The sequence below is a fragment of the Rosa rugosa genome, chromosome 1 (assembly GCF_958449725.1).
Source record: "Rosa rugosa chromosome 1, drRosRugo1.1, whole genome shotgun sequence".
In the NCBI taxonomy this organism is placed as follows: Eukaryota; Viridiplantae; Streptophyta; class Magnoliopsida; order Rosales; family Rosaceae; genus Rosa; species Rosa rugosa.
In genome coordinates, this window is record NC_084820.1 from 14131577 (window position 1) to 14154861 (window position 23285).

A 23285-nucleotide genomic window follows, 5' to 3' on the forward strand; every position below is an offset into this window, starting at 1 on the left:
GAAAGAAGATGGTTGGTGGAGCTAAGGTTCACCAGAATTTGGTGTGCAGCGAACCAGTTTCCCAGTTGGTTGTCCCGAAAGAGGAAAGTTGTTGGGCGGAGAAGAAGGAAATCGGTTTTGGCGGAGAAGAAGACATGGGCGTCTCTGGGTGCCCAGAGCAGTTTTCTGGGTGCAGAAAGATTTGATTTTTTTTTTTTTTTTGTTAATCGTGTCACCCAACTTTGGTTTTGGGTCCGTCCGCTGGGAGTTGAGTGCGAAGAACATGAATTTGTAGCAGGAATTGGAGAGGATGATGGCAGTGTTGGTGATGGTTTGGGCGGAGGGGAAGTAGATGAGAGAGAGGAGGAGGCGAGAGAAGAAGAAGAGGACTGAGGTTGAAGAAGAAGCATAAGCCATTTTTCTTTGATTCTTGGGTGGAGGAGAAGGAGCGGAGCTTGCGGCGGTTTGGCTAGAACAATATCCCAAAAGAACAAGAACAAGAACAAGAAAAATAAATGAAAAGAAAAAAAAAAGAATTAACAAAAAAAAAGGGTAAATTGGTCATTTCACTTTTTTTAAGGGCCCACGTGCTTGCCACGTCAGTAAACAGATAGCGCCGTTAGAGATTTTTTACGGAAGTATCACGTTGATGTCAAAATACGTCTTTGGGTATCACATTGATACTTTTGAGAGTTCGGGTATCAAATTGGTCTTGACACCATAGTTTGAGAACGATAGCTGAAATTTTCTCTTATATATATATCGTTAGGAAGTATTGGTGTAAATCTTATCAGATCTTTGTTAATGTTTTTAATTAGTGAAGTTATATATGGCATCCCAATCTTAATTATAACATTCACAATTCCTCAAAATTATTAACTAGGTCGGTGGTCCACCGTTTCTCGATGAATGTTGAATAAATAGTTTAAATTGAGAATGTTTGTTAAAGATGATGCCATTGATGCTTTTGGAATGTGGTTGTTAAGGTCTGGGTTTATGATGGTGAGGTTTGACCTTAAAGATGACGCAGGAAACAGCTTGATATGAACCGCAGGAAACTAAAGAGCATTAATATTAGGATTACAATTTATTACAAACGAAAAATTTATTGATTTTGATGATTAAGACATTAAGTGTTCACACGAGTATCAGTGATTGATAGCATGTTGGTCAGTTATCGGGATTAATGGCGATCCTTGTCAGAATTATAGGTTTCCACTTTTCACAAAGTTCTATATATTATCATTAATTGTTTCCCCCTTTTCTCTTGTTCCGTTTGATCATGCAGTGGTTTGTGTAAATCGTTATATTACTGTTTGTTCGTTTAAGCTTTCATGCAAAGATCATCAATTGTCCCAGCTACGTTAATTTATTAAAGATATGTAAGAATGATTATCTGTCGATCATAGCGAGTTTTAAAACTCTTCGCGAATTAACTTAAACCGAAAACGTATGAAATGGTGAAGTCACAAAGGTTTTGCTTTGTACAAAACTCATCATTTTGTTTTTCTTCCTCGAATTTGGACTAATATATCATACATATATTGACTATTACCTAAAGTTAAAGAACCAACAAAAGTCAAAAACAAACTCTTCTTATTACTCGTACGTGTTGCTTGTTTACTAATCAAGAGAATGATAGTGCAGGGTCAATCTTGCTGTTTATAATTATATAATTATCTGGCATTCTTGGTTATTAATCATCCTCGTCCCCATCGATCCTATACTAATCTATAGCCTCCCCTTATTATTAACGGGCCGGGATCGATTTTTGAAAAGTCGCATAGAAGTATTCTAGATACATGCATGAAATATCATGCTTCTATTATCCTACAAAGTCAAAGCCATTCTGGTTTATAATTCAGGGAAATTATATTCATAATCTTATTGTCATATACGTACACTCGAATTATTTGTTGAATAATATTCGGCTTTGCCAAAGCAAAACATTTGTTGTAGAATCGCTGTAAATCTGTATGTAATTAGGATTTTATTTAATTAGGATATCCTGTAATTATGGAAAGATTGTTTCCTATTAGAGTTAGACTACTCCTTTGTACTTGTATATATACCCTCATTGTGGGATGAATAGAATTATCAAATTAACCCTGAATTGAAGTATTCTTTTCTACTTGGTATCAAAGCAGGTTCAATCCTTTGAACTTGCGCTGCATCCTTTGAATCCTGAATTCTGAAGAACACCACAAACCGCTGCGTACCACCACCATTGAAATCAAACCATCCTGAATTTCAAACCACCATCACCCTACCTTTTTCGAAAAAAAGAAAAGAAAAAAAAAAATTTCTTTTCCAAAACATTCATATCCATCTTGAAACCCTTGAAAATCCAAACCTGCGAAAATCATGAATTCCTCAATGATGCAATCAGAGAAACAGGTTATTGGGCATTCGGTGACTACCGAATTTTCTGTTATGGCTCAACGCAAACAGGGTCCTCCTCCAGGCTTCTCAGGACCTTCTCCACGCCGTCTTCTGGGTAAACCAAATCCATATGCAAACAAAAGGTGCATTATCTGTGGGGAATTAGGTCATAGCAAGGAGCGGTGCTATGAAGTGATTGGTTACCCTGATTGGTGGGACTTCACCAAGAAACCGCGAAAGAATCTGGGCAAGGCCGCTGTTGCTACTACAGAGGAAGTTTACCTAGACAATGCCTCCGCTAATGTAGCGCAGTCAGGTATGAAGGGTAAGGTTACTTTTAATAGTACATGGATAATTGATACAGGTGCATCTGACCATATGACCAATGACCCAAGTCTTGTGAAAAACCTTAGACGTTCCCCTCAAGACGTTGTCTCTACTGCTGATGGTACTCCAACTCCGGTCACCGGAGAAGGTTCTATTGCTTTATCTGATACCTTAACCCTTGAATCTGTCCTAGTTGTTCCATCACTAGCCTATAATCTCCTGTCTGTTGGTCAAATTATTTTAGCTCTTGCATGTATTGTGACCTTCTATCCGTCTTTCTGTGTGTTTCAGGACATTCTGACTCGACGGATTCTTGGTTATGGTGTTAGAAGGGGGAAATTATACTATCTGGATCTGACAGAGACTGGAAAGAAACAGAAGCATCTTTTGGGACAAGCTAATCAGATCAACGGGGTAGAGAATGTGAAGGAAGCTGTATGGTTATGGCATCGCCGTTTAGGTCATCTATCCTTTCGTTATCTTAAGAAGCTGCAACCTCAATTGTTTTCAGTTGTTAGTGATTTGGATTTCCACTGTGACATCTGTGAACTGGCCAAGAGTCACCGTATTTCATATTCACCAAGTCTTAATAAAAGTCCTGTTTCTTTTATGAAGATTCACTCCGATGTCTGGGGTCCTGCGAAAATTCCTTCTCTTTCTGGAGCTCGGTATTTTGTAACGTTTATTGATGATTGCACTCGCATGACATGGGTGTCATTACTGAAGAATAAGAGTGATGTATTTGGAATGTTTACTGAATTTCACAAAATGGTGGCAACTCAGTATCAACAATCCATCAGAGTGTTTCAGTCTGACAATGGTGGAGAGTTTGTGAATGGCCCTATGATTGAGTTTTGCCGGTCACATGGAATTCGTCATCAAACCTCCAATTCTTATACTCCTCAACAGAATGGTTTAGCAGAACGGAAGAACAGGCAGTTGATGGAAGTTGTTCGTGCTTCCTTGTTTGGAATGAATGTACCTCGGTCCTATTGGGGAGAAGCAGTGAAATCAGCAGCATATCTTATCAACCGTACTCCTTCACGGGTGATTGAGTTTCAAAATCCTCATCAGAAGCTTCATACACTTTTGACCATCCCTTCTATGCCTAATTTGGAGCCCCGGGTGTTTGGGTGCACAGCTTACGTTCATATTCCCAAGCCTCAACGCAGCAAGCTTGATCCCCGTGCCCGTAAGTGTATATTTGTTGGTTATGCTGACTTCCAGAAGGGTTATCGATGTTATGATCCTCTTACTGGCACTTTACATGTCTCTCTTGATGTTGCTTTTCGTGAATCCGAGCCTTATTACTCAGGGGGAGCTTCTCAGTCTTCCCTTCAGGGGGAGAGAGGTTGTGAAGGGAATCCTCGTTCTATTATTGATTTTGATGTCTTTGAAGACTTGGAAAATTTGGAGGATACATTTGAGGGTAGAAATTTGGAAACAGAAAATGTAGTTGCCGAACAGAGCATTATGAATTCCGAAATAGACAATGCGACTGCCGAACGAAGTGTTGCGAATTCCGAAACAGAAAATGCGACTGCCAAACAGAGTGTTGTGAATTCCGAAACAGAAAATGTAACTGCCGAACAGAGTGTTGTGAATTCCGAGACAGAAGAGACGACTTTTCTGGATAGTTTGAATCAAAATCAAGACGTATCTGAAGCTCGCACACAAGATATTCCCCCTTCTGCATCACCAACTGAAGATCCCGGTCAGAATGATCCTCCTCAGGTACCCCTAAACTTTAATGAATCTTCTGGGTTAGAAAGTGTCGAACCTAGGAAATCACAAAGGGTTACCAAGGGAATTCCTAAGAAACAATATGAACCAGATATCAAAGCCAAAGCTAAAAACCCTATAGCTAATTTTATGTCTAACCATAGGATTTCTGGGTCACATGCACTTGTTGTTGATCAATTATCTACTGTATCTATTCCTAGTAACGTGCAGGATGCATTGACTGATCCAAAATGGACAAAGGCGATGAATGAAGAATTGGAAGCTCTTCAAAAGAATGCAACATGGGAACTAGTACCTATGCCGGTTGGAAAGAAGACTGTAGGTGTCGTTGGGTATTTACTGTGAAGCTTAATGCAGATGGAACTATTAATAGATACAAGGCGAGGTTGGTTGCCAAAGGATATACACAACGCTATGGGATTGATTATGAGGAGACTTTTGCACCTGTGGCAAAGATTAATACTGTCCGGATTCTAATCTCACTTGCAGCAAACAAAGATTGGCCCTTGCACCAGTTTGATGTGAAGAATGCGTTTCTTAATGGGAATTTGGAGGAAGAAGTGTACGTGGATGTGCCCCCAGGTGTTAAGAATTACCCAAGTGACGTTGGCAAGGTGTGTAAATTGAAGAAGTCTTTGTATGGCCTAAAGCAGTCTCCAAGAGCTTGGTTTGGAAGATTTTCAAAATCCATGAAAGCCTTTGGGTACAGACAGAGCAATTCTGACCATACCTTGTTTATCAAACGCAAGAATGGTAAGATTACAGCTCTTATTGTGTATGTTGATGACATGATTGTTACAGGGGATGATCCGAAAGAGAGGAATGAATTGCAAAAGTATCTGTCAAAGGAGTTTGAAATGAAGGATCTGGGACAACTGAAGTATTTTCTGGGTATTGAAGTTGCAAGGTCTAAGAATGGGATTTTGCTTTCACAAAGGAAGTATGTCCTTGATTTACTTGCTGAAACAGGGATGCTGGACTGCAGACCAATGGAGACACCCATTGAGATGAATCACAGACTTGCTATTTATCCTGATCAAGTTCCAACTGACAAAGGGAGGTATCAACGTCTTGTAGGAAGGTTGATTTATCTTTCACATACTAGACCTGATATTGCTTATGCTGTGAGTGTTGTTAGTCAATTTATGCATTGTCCTAGTGAAGAGCATATGGATGCAGTCTTTCGTATTTTGAAGTACTTGAAGATGGCGCCAGGTAAAGGGTTACTGTTTCAAAAAAAAAGATGAATTGGAAGTTGTTGGGTACACAGATGCAGATTGGGCTGGTGATAAAACTGACAGACGTTCTACATCTGGGTACTTCACTTTTGTTGGAGGGAACCTTGTCACTTGGCGTAGCAAAAAGCAGAAAGTTGTTGCCAGATCAAGTGCAGAAGCTGAGTTCCGAGGTATGGCACACGGAGTCTGTGAAATGTTGTGGATTCGTAATGTCTTGAAAGACTTGGGTTACAAGCTTAAAAAGCCTATGGATTTGCATTGTGATAATACAGCTGCCATTGAGATTGCACATAATCCAGTTCAGCATGATAGAACAAAGCATGTGGAGGTTGACCGTCATTTTATTAAAGAAAATCTTGACAGAAAGGTTATTCGCTTTCCATTTGTAAACTCAGAGGAGCAATTAGCTGATGTTCTTACTAAAGGAGTGTTCAGGAAGGTATTTGACAGCTCAGTTGACAAGTTGGGCATGATAGATATCTATGCACCAACTTGAGGGGGAGTGTAGAATCGCTGTAAATCTGTATGTAATTAGGATTTTATTTAATTAGGATATCATGTAATTATGGAAAGATTGTTTCCTATTAGAGTTAGACTACTCATTTGTACTTGTATATATACCCTCATTGTGAGATGAATAGAATTATCAAATTAACCCTGAATTGAAGTATTCTTTTCTACGTTTGTGACAAGCAACTCCCCCCAAATTGATACAAATCGAAAGTCTATTCTAACTATTAAAATGAGACGTGGCTCGATTATCTTTCAATTGAAGGCAAATTCTTGGACATTCATGGTTGGAATGGAATGTTTTTAATCAATAATCACATCGAAGCCAGCATAAGAATAAAACTTGATAATGCATTGCATGGGTTGACCAACAAGGTTTTGAAAATGACCAAAAGAACCTGTTGTCAAATCACGAGGGTGGACTGCATGAAAAGAACCCTAGCTTTAATTAAGACCAAGATATTCATCAACAAACGACAGATTAGAAAAAATGACCCATTAAACCCTAGAAGGAATCACTAAGCATCGAGGCTAGGCTTTTGTTTGTGCATGCTTGGCTTTGCCTTGCTACGATCGAAAAGCAGAAAAGTGGTTTAGGATTGTAATGGTATCCAATCCATGTCCAACTACTAGGTAAATGTAGAATGATGTGTCTCGAAGCACAAGAACATGCACCAACTTTGCTAAAAAGTGGGTATAAGCTAGCTGATGGCAGGATCCTTTAGTTAGTACTTAGTAGCAATGAGAGTAAAGTATGATCTCTTTTCTGTTGTCAATGCCTTTTCCTTTTTACGTGGGAGGTTTTCTGGCTTTTCTCAGATATTGGATTCTCTTCAGGTTTTACTTGAATGGTTTTGTACTTAATGGCCTAGAAAGGTTTGGCTTTGTTAGTCTTTTTATAAACAATTATCATCGTTCATGGAATCATGGAAAGGACTTCAGTCATTTCACTAGCTAGTTTCAAATTCTGGGAATTTATTTTGGGTTTGTGTGGATGAGGAAAACGTGCACTAACATTAATTAGGAAATTGATAATCATATTTGTTAAGTATATATCATGATCAAGGAGTCGATTATCCACATGATGGTAACTAAGAGAGTTTTTGCCTAGCTATATTTGGTTTAGTATTGATTTAAGTTCACATCTATCATTTTTTCTTGCGAAAGCAAATTTCGCTAACCGCAAGTATCATGAATCTGGCTAATGCGTGTCACGAGCTAATATTGTAGCTCGATATAACATCTGTGGTTATGATAATTTCAAAAAGTATGGCTAATATTGTACGTAGCACTAATCATTTAATGAAATAGTATTGCTATACTACGGTTAAGATGGTCAGCAAGATTCTTATAAAGCTAACAGCATATATATGGCAGTGTGTTTTAGCACCAAGCACAAACTCGATCATCAGTTTGAAGCAGTTGGGCCAAACAGAATGGATCTTCTTACTTGGGATGTCAATGACAGGTCAATTCTATAATCTGGACTATCAGTCACATGGGTCACCTGAGATGAAAGCAAAACGTGTTGTGGAAGGATATACTGTGGTTTGATATAATAGATCTCATTTGATGCATCCGAACATGCAATTCAACAAGGAGTGAAAATATACCACCATATGGTAAATGCTCATTACATTACCACTAATATCAAATGTCATGTCCTACAATTTTTCTGGGTCATCATAGGACTAGGACAGAAATCACAGAATTCAGAATGTTTGGAAACCATTAACATGCACAAAAACATGGTCAGCTAAAACTACTGTGAACTCCATCCTTTGCTGAAAACAGGTAACACCTAATCTTCATGGTGCTTTTCAAAACAGTCAGAGCACCTCTCAGTGCTAAGGTGTTTGGAGCATGCTAATTGCCCTTACGCCTCTGCCTCAGTCTTCCGGCAACACTGTCTGCACTTGGTTCAGCCACACGAATGTGCTTCTTCTTGAGCTTTGAACTTCCTCTCAATACGGTACAGCTATCGCCACCATCTTTATTATCAGTAAACAGCACACAGATTTCTTTTTTGACTTCCGTCTCCGACAAGATTTTGTTAGCATCCTGCTTACCATCTGGGATTTTGTCTTTTGCATCTGAAGAATCATCACGTCTCCGCCTTAATCTTCCACCAATACTATCAGCACTTGGTTCATTATCCCGAGCCCGCTTCTTTTTGGGCTTTGAGGCAGTTTCTAATCCATTAGTACTATCACCAAGTTTCAAATCCACACAATCCACTTTACTCTCTTCTTTATGATCACCAGTGCTGCTCTCAGATTGAAGCTTTGGCAATCCAAGGTGGTCACCAACCATGTGGTCAATATCTGGAAAGGACAATGTCCTCTTTGCAGAAGCTTGGTTATTGATGTCTAGATCTGCATTATTCTGCTTTTCATCCTCTTTTTCACTCTTAAACTCATTGTCTCCTTTCTCTTCACCTAGAGGTGTTAACGGTCCAAGGTCATTATGATCAGCCTTGAGATTTTCTTCATCCGTATCTGGGAAGGGCAGTAACCTTCTCCCAGAAACTTGCTCGGGAGTTTCTGGATTTTGCACTAAACTTGTCTCTGCACGTCGGGTTTGAATGAGATAGTGTGCAACTGATTTGAATCCTAGTTGTACTATCTGGGAAAGTAGATAGATTAATCTTAGCTCCAAATGCAAAAGGAAAAAAGAGCAAAATAAAAAAATTGAGGCATGATTTTGAAAGCAAACCTACCTTCCTGTAGAGAAGGCCAGTTGGAGGCCATCCTTTTGCTGTCCGACAAAAACTACAGTTGCAAATTCCACGACAGACGGGGCAAATCCACTTTGGATTCTCAACAGCTTCAAGTACATGCTCCCCATATCTGCTCCAACAAGATACAGTTAAATAGTGTAAGCATTGGGTTAACAACTTTTAGAATGCAGCGTGAAGCATAAAGCTATGATTCTCTATTTCTCTACAAGCCAAATGTGTAGATAGTAGAACATTAGTGGTATCATAACTATCGGATGTGTGAAACTTAGATCAATAAATTCTGTTAACCATCCACTTTTGATTTTTTTGTGGTAAATGGCCATCCAATATGTTATCATTGGTTTTTATAGTGCCATTTAAGGTCATGACTATCAGGGATTCAAAAGCAAAAGTTGACTGTCTCTGGAGTTTGATGGTTCAGGAATCATAGCTTCTAGCAAGCTTCAAAGGAATTGTAAATGCACATATGAAATACATAAGAAGTTGCACAAGGATGGGACAATAACTAGTAACATATGATTCTGTTCACCAGTCCTCAATTTGGCTTCTTTACTAGAAAAATTGCTTAACCATATGTTATGATGAGTTTGTTAAACTGAAGTCAATCTTGCAAACTGAAGCATAAGCTTCATACAGTTTGCTTGATTCATAAATTTAAGAGAAGGCATATGAGGTTTGTATAACAAATATGGCTGAGATGGCCAAATGTCATCATGCATATAGAAGAAATAAAAATGGAGACTATCTATGTCTACACCAACCTAGATTGGTGAGATGCACATGAGGGGGGAACGCCATAGTCATAAAATAGGTACCTTACAAAGTTTTGACAATCAAAGCATGTGCCTAAGAGGGGGAGGCTGGGAATCTATAGTTTTCAGTATCTTTCTTTTTGTTTACAAATCAAAGCAGTAACGACATCATAAAGAATTTGACAAATGTAAGAGCAGGAACAAAGTTTGAAGAGTAGAATTTACCTCATGTACAAACAGTCTCCACAGAACTGTCCATGGAGCCTGTTGCATTGGCTGCATTGAGTACGATATCCCAGAGTTTTCTGTCTGTAAAACAGCATTTCAATCCTTGTAAATATATGAAAATAGACCAAGAAAAACAAGAACAAGAACACTAGTTCCCAGAGTTCTCTGTCTTTAAAACAGCATTTCAATCCTTGATATGAATATAGACCAAGAAAAACAAAAACAAGAACACTAGTTGTATGAGAAAATGTCGCTGCTGAGACACAATCCATAGCAAGAAGGGGAACTTCAAACTTTCCATGGTTGCATGGGTTTCATTAGTACTATCACCATATTAAGAGCAACTAATAGCTGGGTATTCAGTACGACTCTATGAGACTCGACAAGACCGTGTTCATTAACCTGCTCGACTTAACTAATCTCATTTAACTACATCCAACTTGTTCACCCCCTAACACTCAAAAGTTAGATTCCTCAATTTTTCTCCTTCTATTCAATAATTGTAAGCTTAACATTCTCTAAAGTGTTACCAACCTGCACTGATGACAAGTCTTTCCTCTAACTGGGTCATAAAGTCGCTTTCCATCTTTCCCATAACCATCCCCAAAAAGAGTCCAGCTCTTTTCAGTGTGACCCAACAGCTTTTCATGCTCTTCTGTGTAAATCTCCGGTCTTGCACCCTCCTCCAGCATAATACTACCCATTTCCTTACCCTCATCCTTCTTCCCCAGAGGCGCCTCCGTGTAGCTTACTGGAGTTGAATTCTGCAATCTGAACCCAGAAACCACATTTAAGAAAAGAAAAAAAAATAAAGTCAGTCAAATGATGATTAAGAACATGAAAGTATTTGAGAACCCAGTCCTCATTGTCCAAATACTAAACTGGTATATTCTTGGTCACTATAGGCACAATCAGAAACAGTTTCAAACCCACTAGACTTACACAGGCCCAGCCAGTTCAGAGTCACAAACAGTCTAAAACCACCAGATTCAAACACCCAATTGCTTACAGATATCAACCTCATACAACAGTTAGCTTTGAAATTGCATTTTTCTCAAGAATCACACAGAGATTCATAAAAAGGTTTAAACCCACCAGACTAACATAGACCCAGTAGATTAAAGCTTCTTTTGAAAACCCATAAAGCATTCAGAGTCAAAAACAGACTAAATCCACCAGAATCAGACACCCAGTACCTTAAAGATTACAATTTTTCAAAAAAGTTACTGTTTCAATTTAAAAAGACTGCATTTTTCTCCACAAATAACAAACACATTCATATAGAGACCCTAAACCCACCACACTTTTGAGAACCCACGAAGCATTTCAGACTCAGAAACAGTCCAAAACCACAAGAATCACACACACCCAGTAGCTTAAAGATTTCAACTTTTCACAGAACTCAATGCTAATTGAAATAAAGATTGCATCTTTGTCAACATTAACAGACAGATTCATAAAGGGTATGATCCAATTACCTAGAAGATCGGCGAATGGGTCCGGGACTCCGAATAGGAGAGGCTACAGAAGACGGCGTCGTACGGTTTGAGAAGCTCTTTGTGGCGCGCTTGGCCTGAAACTGAGACTTGAGCTCAAGCGAGATGTCAGCAAGGCCGAGCTTCTGCATTCGTTCAAGGTTTGCTTTGATTCTTTCATCTCTGGAAAGCTCATACTGAGACTTGTTCTGGGTCTGAGTCTTGTTCATCATCATATTTGGGATTGTGATGAACTGTGAACTCTCTCACTCACTTTGTGTCTTGTTCTCTCTGACTCTCTCTGGGTCTTTGTGTATTCCCAAAACCCCAACGGTCATTTTTGGAGCCCAAAATGGAGTTGGTAATAAAAGAGGGAGAGGAGGGTTAGTGGTATGCGCCACTCTTGCCACTTTCTTTTTAGTGTTTCTATATTTGGGATCATTTTCAAAAAAATTTCATATTTACATTATTTGAATTTTTTCCTTTTATAGTTTTTGAAGATCCTAATTTTTTTATGTTACCTAAACAAGAAACAATTTTCTATTATAAACTGAAATTTTATAATTCGCGTTGTAAATTTGAATAACAAGTCTCTTATTATAAGTACGAGTATATGTATTATTCTTTACAAACACATCTACAATATTTTTTTTTTTTTTATCTACGTTGTTACTCAGTTAAAGACGAGCATTAATAGAATGTTAAGGGCATATTCAAGGATTCATATTTAGAAATGTATATTTACTTAGGAAAATTTTCATCCTCGTAATCAAGAGTAAACATGATAACAAACTACATTTCATTAATTTAAGCATCTTAAGAAAATTCTATGTTATTTAACAAACACTCAATAATTCGTACATCATACATGGACACGTACTCACACGTCACGTAACTCATGTGAAGTCGTGAACATAGACATTGTCAGCAGATATGCTCTCCAAAGTCCTTATTTCAGATTTTACATCACTTAACTTATTACCAAATAAGACCTACAAGTGAATAAGCTGGAAGATCAGAACTCAATATGGAGAATTCATGGTGTTTGCGACGTCAATGACAAATCGGTACTTAACATCTACCTTGGCAACTCGTTCAAAAGCAGTGTTCACATAATCCATAGGAATGACTTCAACATCAGCTGTGATATTATGCTTTGCTGCAAAATCTATCATCTCTTGAGTCTCTTTCATTCCCCCAGTTGCACTCCCGGCAATAGACTTTCTCCCTATTCAATATTGAGAGTTAAATCGAATTGAGCTTTTGTTGTTTGATTTAATAATTAACTTCATCCAAACAAAAGAAAATTAAATTAACTTACCAAGTATCAAAGGAAACACCGGTAGCTCAGGTGGTTGGAGCGGAGCACCCACCAAGATTAGCTTTCCATCCGTCATTAATAAGTCAACCAATGGCGTGAGAGAATGAGGAGCTGAAACCGTATCGATGATACCGTCCAATGTACCCATGGCAGCCTATATACATGGATGTTTAATTATATATTTAACTACGTATATGAAGAAAATTTTCTTTACAAAGAATCAATCCGACAACATATTATGATAGATCTATCGATATTTAAGGTAAGAAAAGGTAAATTAACCATATTTCCATAGTGCATTGCAGTGCTTTAATAATTATTTACCTGCATTTCCTCTTGGTTGCGACTGATCAGAAAATGGTCAACACCAAGTTGTTCCATTGCTTCCTTCTTCTTGTTTGGAGATGTACTGATCACAGTCACTTTTGCTCCGATAGCCTTGGCAAACTTCACTGCCATATGACCGAGGCCCCCAAGCCCTACCACACCCAAGTGCTTACCATGCTCAAGTAGTCCAAAGTGTCTCATAGGGCTGTACACCGTAATGCCAGCACAAAGCATAGGTGCAACACCCTCCAATGGCAAGTTATCTGGGATTCGTACTGCGAAATGCTCCTCGACTACAAATTTGTCGGAGTATCCACCGAAAGTTATCGATCCGTCATGGTAGTGTTTGTTGTAGGTCCATACCATTTTGGGACAGTAATTTTCCAAGTCTCGTGTGCAGTTACCGCACGAACCACATGAACCCACCATGCACCCCACTCCGGCTATGTCTCCAACTTTAAATTTCGTGACGTTGCTCCCGACTTCGGTCACTTCCCCGACAATCTCATGTCTACAAAATGATGGGGAAATATATATTACACTTGCATTTGTGGTCATGTTTGAATAACTAAAATATTACTGCTAGCTAGAGTACCTACCCTGGGACAAGGGGATAGATGGTCATTGCAACTTCGTCCTTAGCAAAGTGAAGGTCTGAGTGGCAAATGCCACAGTAAAGTATCTTCATGCTGATATCATTCCTACCAGTAGTCCTGCATGCATATTAATCACGTAAAATTTAAAACCAATTCACAACAACGCCAGAATTGAAGAAGCCTAGATAGAAGAAGAAGGACAAGATCTAGAGCATTTGTAAATGCTTAGGTACGTACCTCCTGGTGAAGTGGAAGGGAGAGAGAATTCCAGAGGAATCTCTAGCAGCCCATCCGTAGGCATTCACTGCCTGCGGTTCTTCTGCAGATGATATAATTGCTTCAGACATTTTCTTTCTAAATGGGGGTATCTAGACAATCAGTACTTGAGATATATAGCTCGAGATCAAGTGAAAACAGTTTGTAAATGAGAGAGATATGTATGGATTGGTAAGACTGTATCTATATATAGCATATGGTTTTGAGTAACATGCAAGAAATTGATGGAAATATATGAGCTGACGTCATTTACAGCAGACGTCCGCAATTACGTAAATGCAAGGTCCAGATAAAGCAGGTCGTCGATCTCTCCATTTTTTTGACTTTTTGAAAGTCTGAAAACCATTCCCGTGGTGAACGGTCAACGTCGATCAACCGAGAGAAATGACGCGACAAGAAGAAGAGTCTCTAAAAGGTAAAACTCTGTTTAAGGACGGCTAAGACGATTTTATTCATATAAACAAAAGAAATCGTGTACTAATTCAACATGCGGAAGTTACTACAGTTCACTGGAGAAATTTTTCTATGCTCCCGTCACACCACCTGGCATATGTGACGGGCATTCCTTATTGGTTCACGTCACTTGAATTTAAGAACGAAAAGATTCACAGAACGAGAACTCTCTTGAATTTAGATTTTGTAGTTATCAGTATGCACTCTTCAAGAGAAATCCGGAAGATCATGATGTCCCAGACATACAATTGGGGGTTTGCTGAGATCGTTGCTCAGTAGATTAATTTCCTCAATACAAAACAGTACCAGTTGTAAATGATGGTATTATGAAGTGTTTTGAGGAACATGATGATATGCTCATTGAAACTGAAACTTTCTTTTACACCTGTAATATTGTTTTGGAATGATAAAGGTTCAAAGTGCCATACATGTTAGCCTAATTTTCCTGCCTTTACATATCACACTGGGATATGTTAATTATTGGACACTCTTATTTTATGAAACGTTATATATGTTGCTGTTCAGTGAATCAGTGCAGATTCAAGGGATCCCCGATCATTTGGCAGATAGGCAGCAAAGTGGAGAATTTGTTGGTCCAGATTCTCCTTGTCCTTCTGATGCTTCACAGATGAGCTTTTATACATACAAAGTGCCTTATAATGATCCAACTTTTCTGAGGAAGCTGATTGCTGTTATTATTTATTTATGTTGCTACTTGCAAAGCTAACGATATTTGCCTCATGTCTTATGGTATTGGACTTTGGAGTTGGTCGCCTTTATGAACTTTAGGCCGGAGTGAGTGTTGCTAGAAGCAATTTTACTTCTCCTTGGTTTTATGATTTATATCAAAAAACATAACAATAATGATGTCATAACCATCAAAGAATAGATATGTTATCCTGTTGGACTACGATAAACAAATCACTCACTCACTCAGTCTATGCAAAATGCTCAATATATCAAATGATAACATATGTGGTAACTGGCACAATACTTATTTTCTCCATCCAATATATCTATTGCTAAGTGCTGTAAGATTTGACATAGTAAGTGTTTTCTGTCCAATTTGACCTATCCCAAGTATTAGGAATAAGAGTTGGAGGTTGCAGTTGGCTCGTGCAATTAATTCTCTAGTCCACTGAACCCTGCAACGTACTGGAAGAAGTCCGAGGCAGCTACGGCCCCATAAGTTTTAATGAAAATTCTTGTAACTTTAACCAAATCCGTTGTAGTCTAGTTGGTCAGGATATTCGGCTCTCACCCGAAAGACCCGGGTTCAAGTCCCGGCAACGGAATCTATTTTTTTTTTTTTCAAAAATTAACCCAAAATTTTTATCAGGTTGGGGGTTATTATTCTATACCAAACTACCTAATTAAGTTGGGAGGCAGAAATCCACCACAATTTCCCCTTATGATTATTTATTCTTTTCTGAGGACTTCTTTCTATTCTGTTTATTTGCACAAGCGACCTAAAAGTTCTTATCATTTCGAGAAAATTGCACCAATGTTGATGAACTACCTCATCAAAATTCCCAACTGATCAACACACGCCTTTACAACCATACAAAAAGGCAGTCAAACCCAATATTATGAGACTTGGTTAACATAATCTTACAAGTTTCCCCAATGGGTTCTTCTGTGAACAACAAGGTGCTTATATACTTCTCACTAAGCTGAGTTTTAAGCAATCATGATCTTAACCATGGCCATAATAAGATCTTATATCACTCTGGCCTTTGTAGGCTTGGTTCTTTTGCTCATCAACAACCTGAGCTTTTTGGCATATGCTGCTGATAGTGAAGGGCTGGGAGCTTCTTTTATCTTTGGTGATTCCCTGGTTGATTGCGGAAACAATAACTACTTGTCGACATTGTCCAAGGCAAATATTCGTCCTAATGGGATGGATTTCCAGCCATCTGGAGGAAATCCCACAGGGCGGTACACCAATGGTAGAACCATTGGTGATATAATTGGTAAGCTAGCCTCCGTCACATCATTTCATGAACAAATTTGATAACTGTTCATGTATGTATATAACCCCGGAAGGGGATGGGATATGATTTACCTTGTATTTGTTGTTCTGTTTGTGCAGGTGAAGAATTGGGACAACCAAACTATGCAGTTCCATTTTTAGCTCCTAACGCTACAGGGAAAGCAATATTGTATGGGGTGAATTATGCTTCAGGAGGAGCAGGGATCATGAATGCAACTGGAAGAATATTTGTTAGTTCAAACCCTCTATGCATGGATCATTCATTTGTGCAGTACTTCATTGTTTGTTTTATTTAGGAGGTTTTTTCCATGGAAGAACCCCACTTAATAAATTCACCATTGACCTTATACATCTCTATGCTAGTTTTCTAACATAAACTAGCTTCTTTTTACGACAATTCTACGATACTATTCCATCAAGATGGTACAGATTGTTTTTCACGTTAGGGGATATTCTAGGATCTCTGAGTCTTTTATCTGAGAGAATATATGAATCTTACAGGTAAATAGGGTGGGGATGGATATCCAAATCGATTATTTCAACGAGACAAGGAAGCAGATTGATAAGCTATTGGGTCCATCAAAGGCAAAAGAGTACATTTCGAAAAGGTCTATTTTCTCGATCACAGTTGGAGCAAATGACTTTCTGAACAATTACCTACTACCAGTCCTATCCATTGGAGCAAGAATTTCTGAGACCCCCGATGCATTCATTGATGATTTGATCACTCACTTCAGGGCTCAACTTACTGTATGCATACATTTAAAGTCAAACTAGTACACTATTAATTTCTGACCTTAACCTTGGATGAATGTTCACTAATTGATGATAAACTGGTGCAGAGACTTTATCAATTGGGTGCTCAGAAATTTGTGATAGGAAATGTTGGACCAATAGGTTGCATACCTTACCAGAAGACTATCAATCAGCTCGACGAAGACCAATGTGTGGAGTTGCCTAATAAGCTTGCGCTGCAGTACAATGGCAGATTGAAGGACTTGGTTGCTGAGCTGAATGATAACCTCCCTGGATCAACATTTGTTTATGCAAATGTGTATGATCTAGTGTCGGACCTCATTACCAACTACGAAAAATATGGTAAGTTACACAAATATTGTATGTAATGAAGTAGAGCCAAACATAAGTGTTTTTCACGAGGTAAATAACCGAATGAAGCTTTCCATAACCTCCTCTATTAAATTTTCAAAGAAGTTCACAAGTGAGGCCTAAAAGGGATCAATATAATGATATGTCTTGCCTAGTTAAGCCTTTTGTGCATTTTTTTGAAGCATTTCATCAAATATTTTACGCATATCATTCAAGAAAAAAACGAAACCACATTAAATTGCTCGTTAGTCAATGTTTAAGAGTAACATCATTGGCCATTACCAATACAAATTTCATAGTTTGACATTTGAGTTCTTTATTTATGATCGACCTCGACACCATTGATTAGATAAAATTCTATCTCAATGCATCGTAACTCGTAGTCTGATAAGATAACACCTCAGCTATATCCGCTCTTGATTTGAATTGCTAATCCGGTAATGAACAGATGATGAAACTTAACATATGATTTTCTTAAACGCAGGATTTTCAACAGCAAGTAGAGCTTGTTGTGGAAATGGTGGCCAATATGCAGGAATAGTTCCATGTGGTCCAACATCAAGTCTGTGTACCGATCGGTCCAAGCATGTATTCTGGGATCCCTACCATCCAAGTGAAGCTGCCAACATTATACTCGCCAAAAAATTGCTTGATGGAGACACAAGAGTTATTTCTCCAATGAATCTCAGGCAACTTCGAGACCATTAACTGTAACCTGTATATGCACTGTGTGTACATTTAGTTGTACACTAGCAACTCATTTCTCTTGCTTTCTTTGTGAACACAAGTACAAGCTTTGATTTTCTTGTTCTATAATGTTATATACGTATTTCTATTTTCAGATTCGGATCCCATGGATTTCGGGGGCCAAAATTTGACAATATAGATCTGTGTTATAAGAAAACATACACTACAAATTGTTGAATACTTTGCATTTGACATGACTGCATACATTACATTTGAAATGTCTAGCGGCAATCAGTGTCTACATCAATATGGATTTGAGAATTCTTGTCTATATACTCTGTATTTCTTGCATAGTTTCTTGCTTAAAACTCATTGTGCGGTGTAATTGTTTATTGAAATTTGAAAACAAGACATTCTAGTTAGACTTTTATTGTTGCTGACGTAGAGCTTGAAAAAATGTCTGATTGTTCATCGGTACAAAACTTCAAATCACTGAATAATAAATGGGCAATGATATGGGGCCTCAATGAGGCCTCTTGTGGCCTCAAATCTGCCATGTAAGTAAATACAAATTTTATTTTCAATTACACATAATATATCTTGCCACATCATACTATTAGGGCATCTCTAACAGACTCCTTATTTCAAAATAATTTAAAATTTTAGCTAATTTTAGGATAATATTTCCCTCCAGCAGAATAGCTAAACAAAAGTTAAATATAGCTTTTGCTAAATTCTCTAGCTATATTTAGCTAGAGAGGAGAGAGAATTTGGCTAAAAGTTATATTTTCCAACGTTCAATTTAATTTAGCTAATGATTTAACTTATCTTGCTGGAGCAGATTTCAAAAACTAAACTACCTATATATCTCTTTTAGCCAAATATAGCTAACAAAATAACTTTATTGTTGGAGATGCTCTTACAACACCAACTTTACCATTTTACATTTCCTTTTAGATGTTAGGGGATGAATCAATTACATTAATAAATTTAATTAGGTGACGAAAAAAAATATCAACTATTAAGTTTTTTTGTTGAGATAAAGAGCTCATACATTAATATGGCCCTAGTTCATGGGCAAAGAATAGTACAGAATACTACTTTATTTTGACAACTGAAAGCTCAGAGTAGTCTATGCTAACAAAAACACCTCGCCCCGTAGGCAATCTATTCTACCTGACTCCAAACGCCGAGCACGCCATTGTGGTACGTTGAAACCAAATACTTCTACAAAGGCTCATAGAGGAGCTCCCACTAGCATAGACAAGCCAAACCCGATCGAGTTAAAAGTGATCGAGGTTTGTCACCTAACTAACAACTAGAACAAAAAAACAAACACAAACAAATGCCTAGACCGGGCCGAAGCCCACAATCTCCCATAGAGGGAATTATTGAAGAAAAAAAAAAACTGCAAATAAAAAACAGAGCCCCAGACCAACTAAGTTTGGCCCAGAAAGGCCCAGCCCCAGAGCCCAATCACAGCTCCCTGACAAAGCTCCCCGCTGCAAAGCCCAGCCACCAAGGAGAAGAACCACCAGCCGCCGCTGCCGACGAAGCACCAAAACCCGTGAGCTAGCCTGGCCACCATTCTGCCGGCACAACTCCTCCAACAGAGAAGCCCACCATTTACAAAGAATTGGAAGAGCATCTTGTCCACCGATCCACGCCGCCGCAAAATAGCTACCATCCGCCCGCGCGCACCGTCTTGGAGCCTGAGAAAGCATGGATGCCGTTGTCGCCACCTCCACTCCGATAGCGCAGCGCCTCTAGCCGCGAAGGTCAGATCACCCGACAGGGCAACCCAACCTCCTCCAAAGATCACCATGAAAAGACCCCAGCCGCGTCGGACCCTCACCTGAACCACACTTGTATCCGAGCCAAAACCCTTCACCGGAGCCACCGACCCCTTAACTCAAGCCTCCCCGTCCGGCCGCACTCACCACCCTCCGATAAGGCCAGAGGCCTGCCTCGGCGTGGTGAGCCGCCGGACGAGAATCGATTCCCAAGAAAAAAACCCTAGGTTCAGAGCTTTTTAAATATCAACTATTAATTATGTATTAATTTAAGAGATATGTCTACAGATTCTTTGACCAATATTTTTCTTCATTTAGTTAAATTATTTCCTTTAATTTTTCTTTCCAAATGGTATTAATATATTGAATTATGTGCCAAGAAATAGATGTTAACTTTTCTTTCCAAATATTGATTAATTTCATCCAAAAAAAAATAGCATTAATAAATTGAATTTGGGAAATACTTATGTCTAAATTAAGAGGTAAGAAAAAATTCCCACGTTAGCAGCCATTAATTAACATCTACAATCTAGATGAACAAAAAATAATAAATTCAGATCTAACGTTTAAACCCTAGCTACATAAAGAGAAAACAATGAACAAAAGAATATATACAATCATATGAATATGTATTTTTCACATTATATTTCCAAAATTTGCAGGAACCCAGCAAAGGTTGAATTCATATATATGTGTTAGCAAATCTATTAATCGAACGTACGTGCAAATCTATTGACTGAATTACATGAAATTTTTTGAACTCTTGATTGAAAAAAAAAATTGTTGTTTAAATCTAAGCATGAGTGTAATGAAAAGAAAAAAAAATGAAAGAAAGCCAATTTTTTTTTTCTTTAGAAGAAAACCAAAGTAATTTAGAGTCATTAGATTTTGGAAGGATAAGATGGTGTTTTTCTCAATAATTGCATAGCATGATTTGACAGATAGGTAATATGTGTGGATGACATGGCATGACACCTAAGATTGAGGTAACAAATCTTAGACCTCATTGAGGCCACAAATCATTATTGCAAGTATTTAAAAAAAAAAAATCCGTAGTCCACCTTATCCTAACATAGGTCAGTGAGAATCGAACTCATGACTTTTACAATGTTGGAACTATAACTTACTAGGAGCATTGCCATTTTTGAGTCAAATTTTAGCCAAAGTAGCTAAAAAGTTATTTTGGCTAGTCACTTTAGAAATATGTCTGTATCAATGCTATCTATTTTAGCTAGTTTTGAATTTATATTATTTTTTAAGTGAAAATTAAATAGTTTAAATGTATTTATAAATTATATAAAATTACTTAAAAGGAATGTATTAAATATGCTCGCTTTCTATATTTAGGAGCGAGATAGCTAAAAGTTATAGAATTAATTAATAGAGAGTCATTTAGGAGTCTGGTGCAGTTGCTAAAATATATCAAAAGCTAAACATGCTCTCTAAAATAGCTAAGGAGCCAGAATAGAGAGTCTGCTAAAGATCTCTAATACTAATAGGTCAGCTGACACCAAAATTATAACTTATCTAAATTAATTTCAACATTTTCATATATAAAATTAATATTCTTATCTTTTCAGAAAAAAAATTTAATATTCTAATTTGCTTAATAACTGGCTTGTAAACCAAATCCGCCTTTATCTTCACATCTTAATTCGGTAAGAACATTAGTCTTGAGATTTTAAAAAAATTGTTAGAAATAACGTCTTAATGAAACTGATGTCCATAAATATAATTTGAGAGTGCCATTGTTTTACAATCGCAAAACTCATTCACCGTAGACTTACAAAATGTTACGAAACAACCACGAAATAATGATCATTATTCTATTAAAAGTAATCTGTTTTTTTTTTTGGATAATAATCATACGGTTTCTTTTGGATGAGAGGAAAGTATTGATGAAACATATGTTTTTCCGATTCATTTGAAAACAATTATTTCGGCTGCTTGGGGTGTTGGGATCGATGTAAACGTTTTCAAGTATAAGATCATTTCTTCATGTGAGGGGAATCATGTCCACCGGAGAAAAGGCCAAGAATAAAAGAGACAAACAAAAGAGAGAGAAGATGGAGGAGACGAGAGACGAGAAGGGAATGCAAAATCTGAACCCAAGAAAAAGAAGGAGAGCAGGCAACTCATTATAGCCAGTGATTATGGGCGACCGAATAAGCCAGCAGTAGCACCAGTAGAGAGAGAGAGGACAGTGTGAAGAGAGTAGGGCAAGTCCTACAGGATGGAGGGCACTGGCAACTGTTTAGGACTGACAAGTTTTGATGGCGACTTATGATACTTTGCCGGAGACACTCTCAGCCCTCGCGTGCCATTTGCCTGTCGATCTTCGCCGACATCCACCTGTCGATCTCGCCGGCACGTATCACGGAGGAGGGACCCCTACCTGGTCTCTATTAGCTGGTGGCTTCAGAGACGGATAGAATCCCATTTCGTCTTTCTCTTATCCATCACTGTCCTTTTGCCATGGAAACTTAAAGACTTGCTTTAGCTCGTGTTTTAACGGGATGGAATAATGGAAATCAATCAAACTTTACGCGCATTATCTTCATATAGATATCCAACTTAATACAATTTGAACGAGTGCTTCTAACTTTATTTACATGAGAATGTTACATTTTTCGTTGAGTTTATTAGAGTAATAGTCTTTCTCATTTAATGGATAGTTTTAAAAAAAGTGTAATAGATAAATAAATCTCCTCCACATGTGTTAAATTTAAAAATTAAAATAATAATAATTTAAAACTGTGTGTTCAATTTTAGTCGTCAGATTCATTTGTCTCTTTATTTTTCAAAAAGATGAGCAAGGTTCATTAAAATGGTAGTAAATTATGTCTGACATCAATGACAAACATAACAAATGACGTTCGCTTGTATTACTAAACATAAATTTTCTAGTATAAAACAATTGTGCTACTGCTACTTTTGCATGCACTCAGTCATTTTGTCTCACTAAGTAACATGACATTCTATTCTCCGTTTTCTTTAACAAAGACATTCTATTCAATGATGAATTTCTTTCTTTTTAATAGTTTAAATTCCTTCGCAACTTTATTTTTTAACAAAAAACACTATAGTCTTCCGGACCATCATAAAATTTGACTTTGTGATCAAGCTCAATGATGATTAACCGAAGTGCATGAATGCCACGAAGATGCATTATTAACGTGAGCTAAGCTACTAATTAAGCTCTAGGGTAAGGGAGGGATTAGATGGATCATGGAAGGAAGGAAGGAAGATTTGTTGTTGGTATGTTTTTGTTTTGGGATGTAAAAATGTAAAAAGTGCAGCGGGAAATGCGGTGAGAGAATGGAGTACGGAGAGGAGGGAATCTGATGCGGACATTGAC

The 23285-nt window shown here is 37.9% G+C and overlaps 3 protein-coding genes and 1 non-coding gene across 4 annotated transcripts; 2 read left to right on the forward strand and 2 right to left on the reverse strand.

Annotated features, from left to right (window-relative positions):
• Nucleotides 1–7736: 7736 nt before the first annotated feature.
• On the reverse strand, nucleotides 7737–11739 carry LOC133727324 (uncharacterized). Its single transcript, XM_062154918.1, has 5 exons — nucleotides 11378–11739; nucleotides 10434–10670; nucleotides 9897–9980; nucleotides 8899–9028; nucleotides 7737–8804 (listed from the first exon to the last, which is right to left on the reverse strand). The coding sequence occupies exons 1-5, from the start codon at nucleotides 11608–11610 to the stop codon at nucleotides 8046–8048; spliced, it is 1443 nt and encodes a 480-aa protein (XP_062010902.1). The 5' UTR covers nucleotides 11611–11739; the 3' UTR covers nucleotides 7737–8045.
• Nucleotides 11740–12216: 477 nt separating this feature from the next.
• Nucleotides 12217–14027, reverse strand: LOC133727325 (probable mannitol dehydrogenase). Its single transcript, XM_062154919.1, has 5 exons — nucleotides 13856–14027; nucleotides 13622–13735; nucleotides 13020–13533; nucleotides 12696–12849; nucleotides 12217–12602 (listed from the first exon to the last, which is right to left on the reverse strand). The coding sequence occupies exons 1-5, from the start codon at nucleotides 13963–13965 to the stop codon at nucleotides 12397–12399; spliced, it is 1098 nt and encodes a 365-aa protein (XP_062010903.1). The 5' UTR covers nucleotides 13966–14027; the 3' UTR covers nucleotides 12217–12396.
• A 1542-nt stretch (nucleotides 14028–15569) lies between these two features.
• Nucleotides 15570–15642, forward strand: TRNAE-CUC (transfer RNA glutamic acid (anticodon CUC)). The gene has a single exon. It is a non-coding gene; the product is annotated as a tRNA-Glu (tRNA).
• Nucleotides 15643–15977: 335 nt separating this feature from the next.
• Nucleotides 15978–18290, forward strand: LOC133727326 (GDSL esterase/lipase At2g23540-like). Its single transcript, XM_062154920.1, has 5 exons — nucleotides 15978–16320; nucleotides 16440–16570; nucleotides 16842–17090; nucleotides 17183–17438; nucleotides 17932–18290. Exons 1-5 carry the CDS (start codon nucleotides 16038–16040, stop codon nucleotides 18153–18155), a joined length of 1143 nt encoding a protein of 380 aa, XP_062010904.1. The 5' UTR covers nucleotides 15978–16037; the 3' UTR covers nucleotides 18156–18290.
• The last annotated feature ends 4995 nt before the right edge of the window (nucleotides 18291–23285 follow it).